At 41.6% G+C, this 17,040-nt stretch overlaps 1 protein-coding gene across 7 annotated transcripts in view; it reads left to right on the plus strand.

The window, feature by feature from the left end:
• The window catches only part of LOC309503323 (NACHT, LRR and PYD domains-containing protein 1 homolog), a 106,991-nt gene that overhangs the window by 2,576 nt on the left and 87,375 nt on the right, over positions 1-17,040 (plus strand). Inside the window, exons 2-11 of one of the 7 annotated variants that reach the window (XM_082176099.1) lie at positions 5,826-5,897; positions 6,073-6,321; positions 7,113-7,157; positions 7,311-9,000; positions 9,114-9,197; positions 9,343-9,417; positions 12,595-12,855; positions 13,582-13,668; positions 14,032-14,151; positions 14,356-14,413. In XM_082176099.1, coding sequence (XP_082032225.1) covers positions 5,879-5,897; positions 6,073-6,321; positions 7,113-7,157; positions 7,311-9,000; positions 9,114-9,197; positions 9,343-9,417; positions 12,595-12,855; positions 13,582-13,668; positions 14,032-14,151; positions 14,356-14,398 — 2,673 coding nt within the window. In that variant the 5' untranslated portion in view covers positions 5,826-5,878 and the 3' untranslated portion in view covers positions 14,399-14,413. Of the gene's footprint in view, positions 1-5,825; positions 5,898-6,072; positions 6,322-7,112; positions 7,158-7,310; positions 9,001-9,113; positions 9,198-9,342; positions 9,429-12,594; positions 12,856-13,581; positions 13,669-14,031; positions 14,152-14,355; positions 14,414-17,040 lie in introns of those variants that run through there. The other 6 variants (XM_082176098.1, XR_014207612.1, XM_082176101.1 and 3 more) reach the window with 6 other exon arrangements.

Consider the following 17,040-nt stretch of genomic DNA (forward strand, 5'->3'; position numbering starts at 1 on the left):
GTGAACCCTTTGGTATGATCACACCAGTGTGATTAGAACGTTCATGCATCACGTGATCAAATGCTAAAATTCAAAAGCACTTTTGGCTGGCGCTAAGCCTGAGACAGACATGTGCTTGTCATATGTCACAACTATGCAGTGCTTTCAACCACATAATATTGTCACAGGTCGGGGTGGGCCGAGCCAGACTGCACCCACCCCTGGAAACCGGGTACCACCTCGAGGAACGTGTCAAGGACCAGACAGACAAGGGAATAAAGGAATAACAGGTTTCTTTATTAAGTTAAGAGCAGTAATTTGAAAGATCCTAATTCAAATCTTCTTGTCACCAGAGGGAATTCGATGGCCCCCTGGACCGTAGAGGGGAGAACGATCGTGGCGGCCCTGCAACTCGTTGGAGAGGGAAACTCACACCGTCTAGGTAGGTCACTGGGTAAGTACTCATGGAGCGGTTGCCTCTGCCTCGGACGAAGCACAGGGACACAGGTTGCGAGCGGACTGGGCCAGAAGAGGAAACAGGTAAGTATATCCCGGTAGGTGTCCTTTATGCCAGACCAAGTAGAACGGGGGCCTTTAGCCGGGACGTGAGGGAACCTTGGACAACAGGAAGACACTTCGATCGAGGCACGTGCCGCAGCTATTCCTTTTCCTTCTCAACAGGGGCAGCGGCTTGCAACGTAGGCATGGAGGGCTTCTCTCTTTCTGAACAGGGCGGAGGCCTTCACTGGGGCATGTGGGGACCACCAGGCGGACGAACACTTGGAGCGAAACGCTCCCTTCGGCTGTGTACTGCAACAATACAACAGGGTTCAACGGTATACAAGCACTCGACAGTGATACCTTCTCTCTTTCTGAACAGGGCAGAGGCCTTCAATAGGGCATGTGGAGACCACCAGGCGGGGAGGACACTTTGAGCGAGACACTCCACTTCGGCTGTGCACTGTAACCAGGTAGCAGGGTTTAACTATTCAACAGCATATGAAACATTCAGTTGAAATACCTTCTCTCTTTCTGAACAGGGCGGAAGCTTTCGATGGGGCGTGTGAAAACCACCAAGCGGGGAGGATGCTTTAAGCGAGACACTCCGCTTCAGCTGTACACTGTAACAATGTAGCAGGGTTTAACCATTCAACAGTAGATGAAACATTTAGCTGCAATACCTCCTTTCGTTCTGAACAGGGCAGCGGCTTTCGATAGGAGCGTGTGGGACCACCAGGCAGAGAGGATGCTTTAAGCGAGACACTCCGCTTCAGCTGTACACTGTAACAATGTAGCAGGGTTTAACAGTTCAACAGCAAATAAAACATTCAGCATTAACAGAGCCAGGCTGTCTCAAAATGGTAAGTTGGGCACTCGATATATCAAAACCTTCCTTGGAGACAGCGGGTGAAAGACTGTAAGGAGAGAGTGCACAGCAGACTACTATTACTTCTCCACACGATGAACTTCACTCCATAACACCAACCGTGTGAATCGTCACTTCAGGCACTGCATTCCACTCGCACACCGTGTATTTGGGCCAGCACTCACCCACCGGTCTTTCTCCCACCAGATCAACTCTCGTCTCTCGCAAGGGCTCAACTTCTCTCCGGAGACAGCAGAAGACGGGTGCAGCGATCGTCACATTCAGCAAGGAGCGGACAAAAGTTGGAGACAGATCAACAATTCACTCGGTGTACTAATTCACTCGTGCCGCACACTTTCCAAACTCTCAACACCACTTCAGTGTTAGTGCATATAAACAACGGATCCAATACTCATCACTTTGCGTCTTTCCCACTGCTGACGATATTCCTTGGGTTTTCGCTGACAAATACTTCACTCTCTTCTCTCTACTTCTCAACTTCGATCTTCGCCCACTTCATAGCCCAGCCTCAATAAAAGAACAACCTGTCGACAAAAACACAGTATCTCACGGGAGGAGAACCCCCAGGCAGGAAGGAGAACCACACGGCAGTCTGCTTCCTCTCTATTTTTAAAGCCCCATCTCAATACGTGTCCCTCTCACAACACTCTCTGTAATTACTCCACACCTGCTGTCAATCGGGCAATTGGCCTTGCTGCCATGGCAACAGATTCGCAGTGCAATAGAGACGGGTGTCCACTGGAGGTCTCCACAACAACACTGCATCACAAGGACTTTAGTCTTTTCTCTAATTTTTGTCACACCGTGACAATATTTACTTTAGGTTTCAGTCATTTAAACCCATATAAGCAGCAGCAAAACGATACTATAGAGTTTGTGAAATACACACTGATGTTTATGGAAGCGGCAATAATAATCCTTTTCATTATAATTAACAATGGATACAATTCATTATTCATCTTGCGAATCTCCGATCCCTTCCTAACAAAACGGACAAACTTCTTCTCCTCACCTGCACTAACAAGGATTGTTTAAACTCTTCTGCTTTGTGCTTCACTGAATCCTGGCTGAGTGAAGCCATATCGGACAACGCACTACATCTGCCGGATTTCCAGCAGTTCCGAGTGGATCGCATCGCGGTGCTAACGGGGAAAACGAGAGGTGGTGGATTGTGTTTCTACATAAACGAAAGTTGGTGTTCAGATGTAACAACACTGAAGAAGATGTGCTCTCCTAATTTAGAGGCGCATTTCATAAACTGTAAACCTTTCTACTCGCCGCGGGAGTTTTCCTTTTTCATTCTCGTGAATGTGTACATAGCTCCAGACGTGTGTGTGAACGCGGTGCTACAACAGCTGGCTGAATAAATAGCTGAAACGGAACAAAGGAACCCAGACTCTCTTTTAATCATTCTTGGGGATTTTAACAAAGCAAATCTCTCCCGTGAACTGCCAAAATACAGACAGCACGTAAAATGTCCCACCAGAGCAGGGGCGTAGCACCAAATTCTGGGCCCTGTATACTCTCAATGTCAGTGGGCCCCCTACACATGCCATTGTAACTTAAAGTTGCCTCTATGAGCTCACCTTCTCTCACATCATCAGACTCGCACCCTGCCTTGTCTTCTGCATCAAGTGCAGAACTATCTACATCAACAAGCACAAAAAATAGGTATTAGCCTCTTAACGTACAAAAAAACCAACTTACTTGTTAAAGCAAGCTCACTTTGTATTCCAAGAGCCATTTCAGTGCAAGATAAAGCGCTAAAAATAATTAAACATGTGATCAAGCATTGCGTATTATGTTGACAGTTTGGACTAAGCTTTAGGCTGTCAACCAAGTGTCCAAGTACCCACAATAGGGCGCTTAACAGAGCTTGAAATCTACCATTACGAACAAGTACAAAGATAACATAACTATTAATTGGTAGGGTTGCAAAGGGTAGGAACATTTCCGGTAAATTTCCAGTAAATTTCCAGAAACTTTCCATGTGAAGTTAAGCTGGGGAATTTTGGAAATATTCAAATTTGAAAACTTTCCACAAAAATGATGGGAATTAAAGGAAATTAATAGAAATTAACTGGAATTTGGTGATAATTTCAACAAACTATCATATCCAAACATAAATATCAAAAATTCGTTTTTTAAATAGTAAAACAATGTAAACAACATGATCTTTTATTAGATTTATTTTAGAGTAGAACTTTAAAACTTTAACTCTTGTACTGAACCATTAATTCTTCCACGGAATAACAAAAACATGAATGTTGAGTAAAATATTACTCATCATTACACTTTATGTAGTTTGCAAGCTCAAGTGTGTCCTCAGTACTCCAGGGTTGAAGAAATCATCAGTGCATGTGATGGAGGAATGCACAGTGCATGTAGGGGGCGTGGCCTCAGTAGCCATGCAGTGTGCATGTGATTTAATAGCTGAGATATTTCAGTGTGCTGCATTAAATCTGCTTGTTTTAGCCAAGATTATGCTACAATATATTTTCCTCAACTATATTTAAGTTCCCTGTTAAAGGAATAACCTTTCAGTTTTGTAAATTCCCATTAATTCCCTTATATTCAACTCCCATGGAAATTTTCCAACTTTGAAAATTCCCAGAATTTTGCAACCCTATTCATTGGCTTTGATAACATCATGAATTTATTGAGCATTGACTATAGCTTTTAAGCACAGCACTGTGCTGCAATGCTAGGGCTTTTCACCAAACAAAAATGATAATTTGCTTTATTGCTCAAATCAATATTACCTGTGTGCACTTGAGAACACAGTGATATTGGTAGGCACATCTACATGTGCAGAAATATAGGCAGATAATTTATTAAGGAGTTTGAGAATATATCACACATTATAAGCAATAGTAGGGCTAGTAACTTTACACTGTGCTGCCACTCTTTCCACCACTCCAATAGCACTAGGCAATAGCACACACATTGAATCAAAAGGCTTACTTATTTAAGGTAAACAACTCACAATTAGGAAGCAAGGGGGGAGCTCGCCCTTTGAGCAATGATCTCACCTTGTCTTTCCTCATTTCTGCTCTCAGTCTCAGCCTCATCTCCAGAACAGCAGCCAGGACTGGCCAGTGCTGCTACTGCTGGTGTGTCAGAACCACTGGTTGTTTCTGAAACTGGTTAATGTTGGCAACCTGACATTAGCTGGCCTGGCCCATAATTTACTTACAGCAACAAGCAGCCTGGTTGAAAAACTAAGCTAAAGATTTAACATTAGCATACATACATTAGCAGCAGCTGTCTGGAGTTGACTACGTTAACTTTAATTGGATGTAGGTCGGTGCAACAAGCAAACTCAGTTCACCTTTTGGAAAGAAAGCAGTCATCAGCTGCTTCCCCTCATTCTGCCTCCTTTCTTTTTCCTTCCTGTCTTTCTTTTTTTGAAAGCCCGATTTGGGCTTTTTGCGCAGCATGATCAGGCTCCCAGGCTCTAGAGCAGTGGTTCCCAAACCTGTCCTGAAGGCACCCCAACACTGCACGTTTTCTTTGTCTCCCTAATCAAACACACCTGATTCAACTCATCAGCTCATTATCACATGGGTTAATGAGCTGATGAGTTGAATCAGGTGTGTTTGATTAAGGAGACAAAGAAAATGTGCAGTGTTGGGGTGCCTTCAGGACAGGTTTGGGAACCACTGCTCTAGAGTCTAGACCAGGGGTGCCCAATCCTGCTCCTGCCGATCGACTGTCCTGCACAGTTCATCTCCAACCCTAATCAAACACACCTGATGCAACCAATTAACGTCTTCAGGATCACTTGAAAATTAAAGGCAGGTGTGTTTTGATTAGGGTTGGAGATGAACTGTGTAGGACAGTCGATCGGCAGGAGCAGGATTGGGCACCCCTGGTCTAGACTCACTGCGTTACTTTTTTGCCGCCGGCTGCCGTCTATGGGCGGACTAAACCATAGATGGCAGGGGGGGGTCCAGAGTGTCTGGCACTGAGTTCATTCTCTCAGTTGGTGTTATCAATATATTTTGAAATTAATAATGACATCAATTGGAGGGGCCAATTAATTCGAATTAGGCAAAAAAACAAACAAACAAAAAGTAAAAAAAAAAAAAAAAAAAAATGAATGGGATTTCAAAGGGCCCTCTCCCTAGACGGGGCCCTGGGTAGTCAGGTCCACTTTTCCCCCCACTACCACGCCCATGCACCAGAGACAGTAATATACTGGACCACTGTTACACCACAATAAAGAATGCATATCTCTCCGTTCCACGGGCAGCTTTGGGGCTCTTTGATCACTGTTTGGTTCATCTAATACCGACCTACAGGCAGAAACTGAAATCAGCTAAGGCCAAATTTGGGTTGTGCATGTTAGATACATGCCACTTAATTTACTGCATACCAATAGTGTAATGTTTAACCATGGGTCTCAAAAGCTCTCTTCAACCATCTCACACTACGTGCATTATGTTTCATTTCCTAGAGGACAACTTCAGACAGCTCTCTACAACACATCATAGACACTTATGAGACACCATGGACCAAGACTCAGAGCGTAAGTAGTTACCACAGTAAAAGCAGAGATAGTCATATGAAAAAAAAGTCTGCATTACACTTATTAAAAGTGAAGTGGCCAAATACTTGCTACACTATAGAATATGCCGTTCTTGAATCTTGTGAAATCACGTTCTTCCTTGTGAGCAGTTATCATGTTATTATCTCTCTACCAGGTGCTCGGTTTGTGGACGACCACTGGGCGAAACTTGTCCAGAGAGTACAGATGGTGATGCCGATAGCGGATGAGCTGCGGTCCGGTGGCATGCTGAAATATGAACCGTACTGTAAGATCAGAGCAGCAGATACTAACCAGGAGAAAATGAGAAAGTTATATGAAGTGTTGCACTCTGGAGGAGACAAGGTTAAATCTGCCTTTTATTGTAGCCTGGAAAAGCATGAGCCATCTCTGTTTAGAGCCTTAGGTAAGAGCACACTAATTTTGGCTATTATACCACATGTGTCTAGACCTACAGTATATACTGAGATATGTACTGTTAAAATATGTACTTTTACAGGCATTGCACAAATTGCAGAAGCTCTTGTAGAAACCTTAAATATTTTGTCTTAACTTTCCATCTTGTTAACTTATTTCTGTCAGGACCACTATCATCAAATAAGACTGACAATTAGCTTATATTTTGGATTGGCGGTATGGTTATGTTCTGGGCAGCCTAGCATGGATAAGAGCAGGGAGAGCAGCAATAACCCCCTTTAGGGTAAACAGAACAGAACCAACATGAATGCATTGCAGATATCATTGATGTCAATATTCTAATGTACAACATAATTCGAGAATTTAGTCTGATTCAAAGTGGAATCAGAAGGCCAAATCCTGACTGACGAGAGGAGGAGCTGGGGATGGAGGAGGGTAATTCGCTCCTGAGAAACGCGATAGCTGTTGATAATACTGGAGGAGCTGATATATGAATACAGTGATAGGCGTCGTATCCCTATAGGTAGACGTGGATCAGCTGAGAGTCTGACAGTCTTTGCTTTTCAAACCGATAGATAGATAGATAGATAGATAGATAGATAGATAGATAGATAGATAGATAGATAGATAGATAGACAGACACACAGACAGACAGACAGACAACGAGATAAATAGCGAGATAGATTGATGTAAAATGTTTGAAAATATATGTGAAATGCCTTAATCAATATATCAATGAATAAATCAATTAATGTATCAAGTGTGTCTAATGTTCTACAGGCTCCACAGGACATCACACACACTCTGAAAAAACACATTCCTCAGGTGACTGATGTATTTTATAATAATATGTTTTAAATATTGCACTTCATCGACCTCGTAATTTAGTTGGTATTTCTCTGCTCTGGAATTTCTTACTGTATTAGAATAAAATAAAAAATAAAAAAATAACTCTTTGAACATTGACCTTTTCTACAGAAATCAGCCCAGTGATTCACAAATATATGAAGCAGATCTGCAGCGAGAATCAGTATGTGACTGAGTATAACTCACTGCCTGGTGAACATGTGCTGCTGTCTGAGCGCTTCACACAACCTCTGATCCTTCAGAAACATAGAGATCGAATAGAGCGAGAAGAAGAGATCCGCTCCAGTGGAAAGCGCTTTCAGCAGGTCCTCAGCTCCAGGAGCAGTGGAGACTCTGTCCATCTCAACTCTCTGTTCGACCCAGATGTCAAAGGGATCAGTCCTAGTTCTGTGATACTGCAGGGAAATTCTGGAAACGGGAAATCTTTCACTGTGCAGAAGATCATGATGGACTGGGCATCTGGTGACTTCTACAAAGGGCGGTTTGACATTGTGTTCCACTTAAAGTGTAAAGAAATAAATCGCATTCATTGCGAGAAGAGTTTGGTGGAGATCTTGAGCTGCAGTTGTAGTTTATCATCACATGAGATCTCACAGATTTTACAGCAGTCGCCAGAGAAGGTGCTTTTGGTCATTGATGGATTTGATGAGCTGAAACTCACACAGGACATTAATGACACGTCAGCACACACTGATCTGCTTCAGAAAGCCCCACCTGTGGACACTCTTTGTGCCCTGCTGAGGGGTCGAATCCTGCCAGAGTCTTTCCTGCTGGTCTCCTCCAGATCTACAGCTACGGACACACTCAGTAATCTGCTCAAAGGACCTCAGCGTTTCTCTGAGATTGTGGGATTTTCAGAAAAGGGGGTGGAGGAGTACTTCCAGAAGTTTTTTCAAAATGAGAAACTTTTCAGGGAGGCTTATACATATGTGAAGGCAAATGAAACCCTCATCACTGCCTGCTCAATCCCTGTCGTCTGCTGGATCATCTGCACAACTATCCAGGAGAGATTCACATCTGGTGCAGGTGCGACAAGCGGACTGGAAACCACCACCTCCATCTACGTGGACTTTGTGTGCACTCTTCTGGAGCATCACTGCCAGGGTTTGAGTCAGTCCGTCCCGACCCTGCTGAGGAGTCTGGGTCAGCTGGCAGAGAGAGGGATGCAGGAACAGCAAGTCCTGCTGGATGAGAAAAGTGTGAATGAAACCATTTCAGACCCTGCTGGAAATCCATTCTTGTGCAAGTTCCTGTTTAAGAGAAGAATCCGCCAGGAGACGATGTTCAGTTTCATGCATCTCAGCTTTCAGGAGTTCTTCACTGCTCTGTACTATGTCCTTCTGGATGAAGAAGAGTCCCAGAGGAAACTTACAAGGTCACTTTTAATGGATAGTTTCTCAAAACCACAATTTGCAGCTGTGGTGCAATTTGCATTTGGTTTGTTGAATAAGGATGTGAGACTCACACTTAAAAAATATGGTCTGTTCATTTGTCCAAAAACACAGGCTCATCTGAAAGAATGGATTTTGGAAAAGGTTAAAGGTTGTTTCTTGTCTTCGGAAGCAGTATTTTTAGTTCTTCACTGTCTCTATGAACTTCATGAAGAAGTCTTTGTGAAAGAAGCAATGGAATCCTGGAAAAGGATTAATCCAGATGGTGAATTCCTCAGAAGAACAGACTTCTGTGCCCTGCTGTACTGCTCTCAGTGCTGTCAGAGGATTGAGGAAATTTCTGAATTACGTTTAACATCAGAAGATTTTTCTATGATTTTGCCTGAACTTCACAAGTTTAAAGAAGCAAGGTAAATGCGTTGGTCTAAAACAGATATTTGGTGGATGTAATTAATATCTAATTTGCTGTTGCAAGTTAAACTTAATAAGTCTGTACAGTGATGTTCTGGATTTGATTTTGAAGCTTGATTATGATGGATCCATCAGTCTCTGATCTCAGTGAACTGATCTACGCTCTCACGAGAGGACAGACCCTGAGCTCACAGTGGTAATGTTTTCAAATATATTTTATACATTTTATGTGTTTTATGCACACATGCTATTATCCTTCAATGTGCTTTTGTTTAACTTTCATGTATTAGGTTCATGTATTAAGGTTCGTGTATATATTTTTTTTGTGCTTTGATTTGCAGCGTTTGTGTAGGCATCTACCAAATGAATTATCCTGTCTACTCACTTAATCTGTCAATCAATGAAGAGCTGTCCAGGTGAAGAACAAGTAATATTTTTCTTTTCATCAAATTGTTTTTTCTTATGATAACCAGAAATAATTCTATGACTAATATGTTTTGTATAACCAATTATATCATCATCTTGTTTTCCCGTTTATCTGGCATACTTGGTCTCCGCAATCTAATAGATTATAATTCTAACAGTAATAATGCAACTAAATTGGTCACCCAAAACAGTTGAAAAAAAAAATAAGGTACACACTTTTATCTTTGCTAATGATGCAAATATTGGCTGGTGCCCAACAAACCACCAATTAATCTTTTTTTTTTTTTCTTTTTTTTTTAATCACAAAAAGATATTCTAAGCAAGAAATTAGAGACTTATTGTTATGAACTGCTCCGAGACACGAAGGTTGAGATCCAAATGCAGCTTTAATTAGGGCTGGGCGATATAATCGCATGCCATTGTTAGGCGCATATCGTCAGTAGCCTAAAGCCAGTTCCTTGATTAGTAGTAAATCGCCATCACCTGCTTTTCAGATGGAGCAGCATTTTCTACACAGAGCCGTAGTTAACTGACAAGCTGAGCCATATCGCATTAATTATCGCGGACGTATCGCCTGCGATAATTAATGCGATATGGCTCAGCTTGTCAGTTAACTACGGCTCTGTGTAGAAAATGCCGCTCCATCTGAAAGCAGGTGATGGCGATTTACTACTAATCAAGGAACCGGCTTTACTGACGAGATGCGACTAACAATGTCATGCAATATATCGTCCAGCCCTAGCTTTAATTAAGGGGCAATTCAGACACGTAATCCAATATACAGGCAATAGGTCAAAACACAGGTAGGCCGTCCAAACAAAAACAAACAAACTAACAAAACAGGCAGGGGTCAGAGGCAAAAGAGTAATCCACGGAACAGGCAAAAAAATCCAAAAACCAAGGGTCATGAAACCAGGGAAAACGCTCGGAAATGCAGTGCAACAACAACAACCAGGGAGGAGACGACCCTTCAGGCGGCCAGGGCGGAGCAGATGGTTCAGGGGGACCAGGCGGACCTGGCAGTTCAGGGCTACAGGGCGGACCAGACAGTTCAGGAGACCATGGCCGCGCGGCCTCCATGGTTCTATCAAGGGACTTCCTGCCCCCCCAAAACATTTCCTTGGGGGCGGCTATGGGGTTATTGGCAGGAACAGACACCGGCTCAGGAACAGACACCGGCTCAGGAACAGGCGTGGTGGCGGCCATCTCTACTGAGGGCTCAGGCGACGTGGCGGCGGCCATCTTTGCTGAGGGTTCAGGTGACGTGGCGTTGGCCATCTTGTCCGGAGACACTGGCTCGGCGGCGGCCATCCTGTCCAGACACACTGGTTCGGCAGACGTGACGTGAACAGTCTCTGGATCGGCGGACGTGACGTGAACAGTCTCTGGATCGGTGGACGTGACGTGAACAGTCTCTGGATCAGCGGACGTGACGTGAAGCGTCTCTGGATCGGCAGGGCTGACGTGAAGCAGGTTCGGCGGATACTGTCAGTTTGCAGGACTCCTCTGCAAAACCCACAGTAAGAGTTGATCCGGCCAGCAAAAGAGCATGGACAATATAATGTTGAAGATTCCAGCTAGGGTGATGAAGTGGCATAAGGGAGCTGAACGGCTCAGATAGTCCTCCACGGAAAAAGATAATTAAACATAACTCGTCCATACAGGTCAAATGAGCCAGCTCCAAAAAGTCCATGATGTATTCCTCTATGGGCCTCTCTCCCTGACGGAGACACATCATTTGTGCTGCTGGATTCATCTTTGGTCGGTCGTCGCTGCTGGATTTTGGTGTGGCGAAGTTTTCTGTTACGAACTGCTCCGAGACACGAAGGTTGAGATCCAAATGCAGCTTTAATTAAGGGGCAATTTAGACACGTAATCCAATATACAGACAATAGGTCAAAACACAGGTAGGCCGTCCGTCCGTCCATACAAACAAACAAACAAACAAACAAACAGGGGTCAGAGGCAAAAGAGAAATCCAAAAACCAAGAGACATGAAACCAGGGAAAATGCTCGGAAATGCAGTGCAACAACATACAAAACTTTGCAGTGAGTGAATGAGTGAACATGGTATAAATAGGCTGAGACTAACAGGGTAATGATACACAGATGAATGCAATCAGTGATGATCAGTCCGGGCAGTGAGTTATGGGAAATGTAGTTTGTGAGGGAGTGATAATAGTCTAGTGTGGAGTGCCCTCTGGTGGCTCTCAAGGGCACTCCAGCTGGTGACCGTTACACTTATAGGGCCCTATTTTAACGATCTGAAACGCAAGTATCAAGCGCAAAACGCAAGTAACTTTGTGGGCGGGTCTTGGGCGCTGTTGCTATTATACCGGCGGGATAAATGACTCTTGCGCCGGCGGGATAAATGACTCAGTACTCTTCATTATTCATAGGTGTGGTTTGGGCGTAACGTGAAATAAACCAATCAGAGCGACATCTCACATTCCCTTTAAGAGCAGGCGCTCTTGTTCTATAGCGGATTCCTATTATAACGGCGGATTTGCCAGGCGCGCGCCAGACGTTCTCGTCAGGGCCGTAAAAGACAGAGAAATGATGTTGGGGATGGGAGAAACCCACCCAAATTAGCTTCGGTTAAACAGGCGTATGATCATTTGGGTAAATGTGTAAGCTAGATGTATGCTTTTATAATAAACTATCTATCTATCTATCTATCTATCTATCTATCTATCTATCTATCTATCTATCTATCTATCTATCTATCGTAATAATGTATGATTTGAAAAAAATGAAAACGGCTGCTTCTGTGTGAGAGAATCAAAGTGTATGCGCGTTGTGCACACGCTACATTGATTATGGCCAAGCATGCACCCTTAAAATAGCATAATGAACAACGCGCAACGCGCCACTGACTTTAAACTAGTTTTTTCGGTTAATGGCGGAATTGTTTTCTAAACCTGCAAAATAGCATGAGGGAACGTTTGCGCCGGAACACGCCTCCTCTTTGCGCTGAACCGCCCCCATGAGAGCAAGTGTGTTTCTTAATTAACCGACGTGCGTCTGTGGAGGGAAAAGTCCACTGTGCGCGGGTGCAAAATAGGAATGATACATGCGTCGGTGTACAAAGTCAATTGCGCTGGGTGCAAGATAGGGCCCATAGACACAACGACAACTTGAATTTATTTTTTTTATTTTTTTTATAGTATCTACATAGAGATTCGCCATCTTCACCATCCGGATTTGCGATCATTCTGTCTCACTTTTCCACACTCAGAGATATTCAACATCGACTGGACCACACTTTTTCAGATAATTGAACAAAGGGATTCAGAAGCATTACTGTCATTTCTCTATTCCTTGTCTAACCTGAACAAAATGGAAATTAAAGTGAAGTGTCTAACTGAGAGGTTGTCTGTCTGGACCCTCCAGATGACCCAGAACTGCCCCAGTCTAACCGAACTCACGTGAGAAACATCTGAAATCTCCTCTGTCCTGTTTCTATGTGAATTTGTCTGTTGATGAGAACTGTGTATCTAATATTCAAAGGGAAATTCTGTCATCATTTACTCGCCCTCATGTTTTCCTCTGAGAAACACAACATAAGTTATTTTAAAGAATGCTTGTGTAACACAGTTTCAGATCCCATGGACTTCCATTGTTTGGACAAGAAATGCAATGAACCAAAACTGTTTTATTACCAACATTATTCAAAATATATTTTTCTGTGTTCTGCAGAAGAAATAAAGACACACAGGTTATGAATGACATGGCAGAGTTTAATTTCTCTTAGTTAACTACCCTTTTAAAACATTAAAAGGCTATGAATTAATGACACTGATCACACAGTCACTCACCTTTGAGGAACTGAAAACCTTAGAAACACAAAATGGTTTAGTAAACAAAGGAACTATTGTATTTTTTGTATTATTATTATATTAATTTATTATTATTATATTCATTTATTTTATTATTTCTATTTATTTATTTATCTTGGCAGTTTAGCAATTTTGCAATGTTCTTGCTATATCAGATAACCTTATAAAGCAAATGAAACCGCCCATCTGAGGTTCATGGCCTTCATCCATTTAAACTGTTATGGAATTGTTTAAATTAATGTGTAATAAGCAGATGTGAAGAATGGCATTATCAATCTTAATAATTTTATCTGTATAATGTGTTTCCACATCTAGGGTAAATGCTGGCTTATTACTGGAGGATGGAATCAAGATCTTGCAGAGCTCAAACACAAGACCAAGTTGTATGATGACATTTATCGGGTTTGTATTGGTTTATCATTATATAGATTTTCCATACAATTTCATGGAGAGTACAGCTTACAAGCTTTAAAAAGGAGTCAAAAGCACCATAAAAGAACGACTTTTGAGGCATATTCCATGTTTTCTGAAGTCACATAATACCTTTTTGTAAGGAACAAATCAAAAGCTTGAGAATTGTTATTCATAAATTAAGTTTTCTTTACATCCACCCTAGATCTCGTTGTTCATTAACAATTCAATAACAACTTAAATGTTGGTCTGTTTCTCACACAAATGATTGTTATAACAATAATTAAAAGCAAATATCAGGTTTGTTAAAGACTCTGTACTGATGCTGTGCTTTGTGCTTTCTTGATTATGAAGGTTCATTTGCAATAAACAGTCTAAAAAATGCACAGCTTATTATGACCTTCGGTCTCGCTGCAACCAGGAGGTGAATATTCTTCTGAATGACCAGGGCTTTTCCATGAAGACTTTGAGAAAGTAAGTTAAGACTGAGATTAACACTAAGAAAGCACCAATTTTTTTTTTTTTTACTGTTATATGACACGAGCCAGTAACACAAAAAGTTCTTATGATTTATACAATTTCATTTGAACATTACATACTAAATGTTGATCCTATCCTACAGGTCAGCTTGTTCATATGTCTCTGTCATGATTTATCTCTTGTCTCTCCATTTATTAGGCCCTCGTTTTGGGAACTAATGAGGAGAAAACTGCAAAAGTAGCATCTTTACCTGGAGCAGTGGATGGAAATAAAGACACCAAACAACTCTAAAGTCATTTACATGCATTGTAATCATAATAGTTGTGTGTCAATTTGTTTGTATAGTACAGAACCTATTTGTACTACTGTAGAAGTTTGGTACCATTCTGGGCATTATTAGTGGGGTAATTTACGAGATACATCCTTGGATCCGTTAGCGCCTGTACTAAGCCATTCGGCTGATTTCTCTAAATTAGCTTTAACTTTAATAATGTTCAACCAAGGGAAAAAAGGCTTCTGGAGGGGTGTTTGGCTCGAGGTCATGGTGCAAAGGACCCTAGGTTGATTTTACTCCGAACCATCCCTTTAACTGAATTTGTAATGTCTCCATAATTCATTCTAATACATATTCCCTTCAGTTAATAAACTCCTATATTGGTAGTAGAAACAACAGAAGTGTCCTTGCTTGAGTTTAAGCCTGTCACCCTGTCTCTGTGTGCTTCTGCAGGCTGTCTGGTCTCGGTTTGTTCCATTACTGTGGCCTTTTCCTTCCTGAGGTGTCGGTGGTTCCTCCTCAGAATGTTCCCTGAGTCAAGCTGGACGTCATAAGATCTGTAGTCCACAGGTTTCACAACTGTCGCTTTTCTACATGTTTTGTTAGGCTCTCCTGGCTGGACATGGACTCTGTCTCCTTCTTTTAGAGGATCTAGGTCCTGAACATGTCTGTTATAGTATACAGCCTGACGGTTTCTGTTTTCAATCTACCCTTGTCGTGAGTGAATTACCTCTGGTTGTAGCAGGTTGTCATGCATGGGCATTAGAGTTCTGGCTCTCCTACTGAACAGCCGCTGAAGTGGTAGTGCGCAGTGTCGCTCGGCAGGTCTTTCTTTACATTTACATGTATTCATTTAGCAGACGCTTTTATCCAAAGCGACTTACAAATGAGAACAATAGAAGCAGTTAAACTAACAGTAGGACAACAATATGCAAGTGCTATGACCCTTCTCAGTTTAATCTAACACAGTACATGACAATTATTATTATACATATATATCTTCTTTTTTTTTTAAGTATTACTGAATCAAGTACTGTCGAAAAAGAAGCGTCTTCAGCCGTTTCTTGAAAATGGCTATGGACTTGTCAAGGCTCTGGTTGAATTAGGCAGATCATTCCACCAGAAGGGAACAGTCATGGTAAAGGTCAGAGAAAGAGATTTTGTGCCTCTTTGAGATGGCACCACAAGACGTCATTCGCTTGCAGAGCGCAAGTTCTAGATGGCACAGAAGTCTGAAGTAATGAGTTTAAGTAAAAGGGAGCAGAACCAGGGGTTGTTCTGTAGGCAAACGTCAGTGACTTGAATTTGATGCGAGCGGAAACTGGCAACCAGTGCCATTTTGTGAGGAGAGGAGTGACATGTGCTCTCTTTGGCTCGTTAACCCTCTGGGGTCTGAGGTGTTTTTGGGGTCCTTGAGATGTTCTGACATGCCCTGACATTTGTGCTTTTTTTCAGTTGCTTATGAACATATTAATGGCAAAGGTGTAATTACACTCTATTTAGCACAAACAGGGCTAGCATAATATGTGAGCAACATGTATGCACATGTTTGTATTTTTGAGAGAATAATGTTTATGCATGGTTATTGAAAAAAAAAAAAATTTAAGTTTCTGAAATAAGGCCACAAAACACATACTAAATATGTGTCCACAAGACTTTTGACTATGTTGTCGCCTAGAGTTTTTGCTTCAAAATGATGTGAAAATCCCATACAAAAATGTAATATATGGCCATATATGTACTTATATTTTAAATAGCATGACATATATGACTTATCTGAGAACACAATATATGACTGCAACATATATCTATACATATATTTGACTTATCTGAGAACACAATATATGACTGCAACATATATCTATATATATATTTGACTTATCTGAGAACACAATATATGACTGCAACATATCTATATATATATTTGACTTATCTGAGAACACAATATATGCCTGCAACATATATCTATACATATATTTGACTTATCTGAGAACACAATATATGCCTGCAACATATATGAACATTTATGTGTCCAAACATGTGAAGAAAATATTTGAGTTCATCCATATATGATACCATATATCTGCATATATTACAGTATAGTATTGGTTTCTCGCATATATAGACAACATTAATTATAAATATGTGACATACATATTTGTTTTCCTCATATTTAATAAATGTATGTAAACATACACTGTAACCCTTTACTGTAAATTTACAACGAATTTCTTACAGAATTGTACTGTATTTCCATAATACAGTATTAAGCTGTATCTTTTACAGAACAGCTGTAAATATACAGCACATTTCTGTTTTCGTCCTGATAAATTCGTTACATAGGATCATACCATCATACTGACTGAAAAGGCATTGCATTGTGGGATTGATTTCTTTCGCGCTCAATTCAGTTCAAATGTGACGCGTCATGCGAGCAGACAGTAACGTTAGGTAGCTACAACAGGCAAACTTGTTTCGTCAGCGGGATTCAACTGAACAAATAATCATTCCTGTTATCAAGATAAACAATGTCTGCGAATCTGTGAGCAATTTTAAAGCTTTTTTGAGGTTCGGTTCGTGTTTCAAACATTAGTTGCCTGTGACGCAGC

The sequence above is a fragment of the Leuciscus leuciscus genome, assembly GCF_965113295.1.
Source record: "Leuciscus leuciscus genome assembly, chromosome: 7".
NCBI lineage: Eukaryota > Metazoa > Chordata > Actinopteri > Cypriniformes > Leuciscidae > Leuciscus > Leuciscus leuciscus.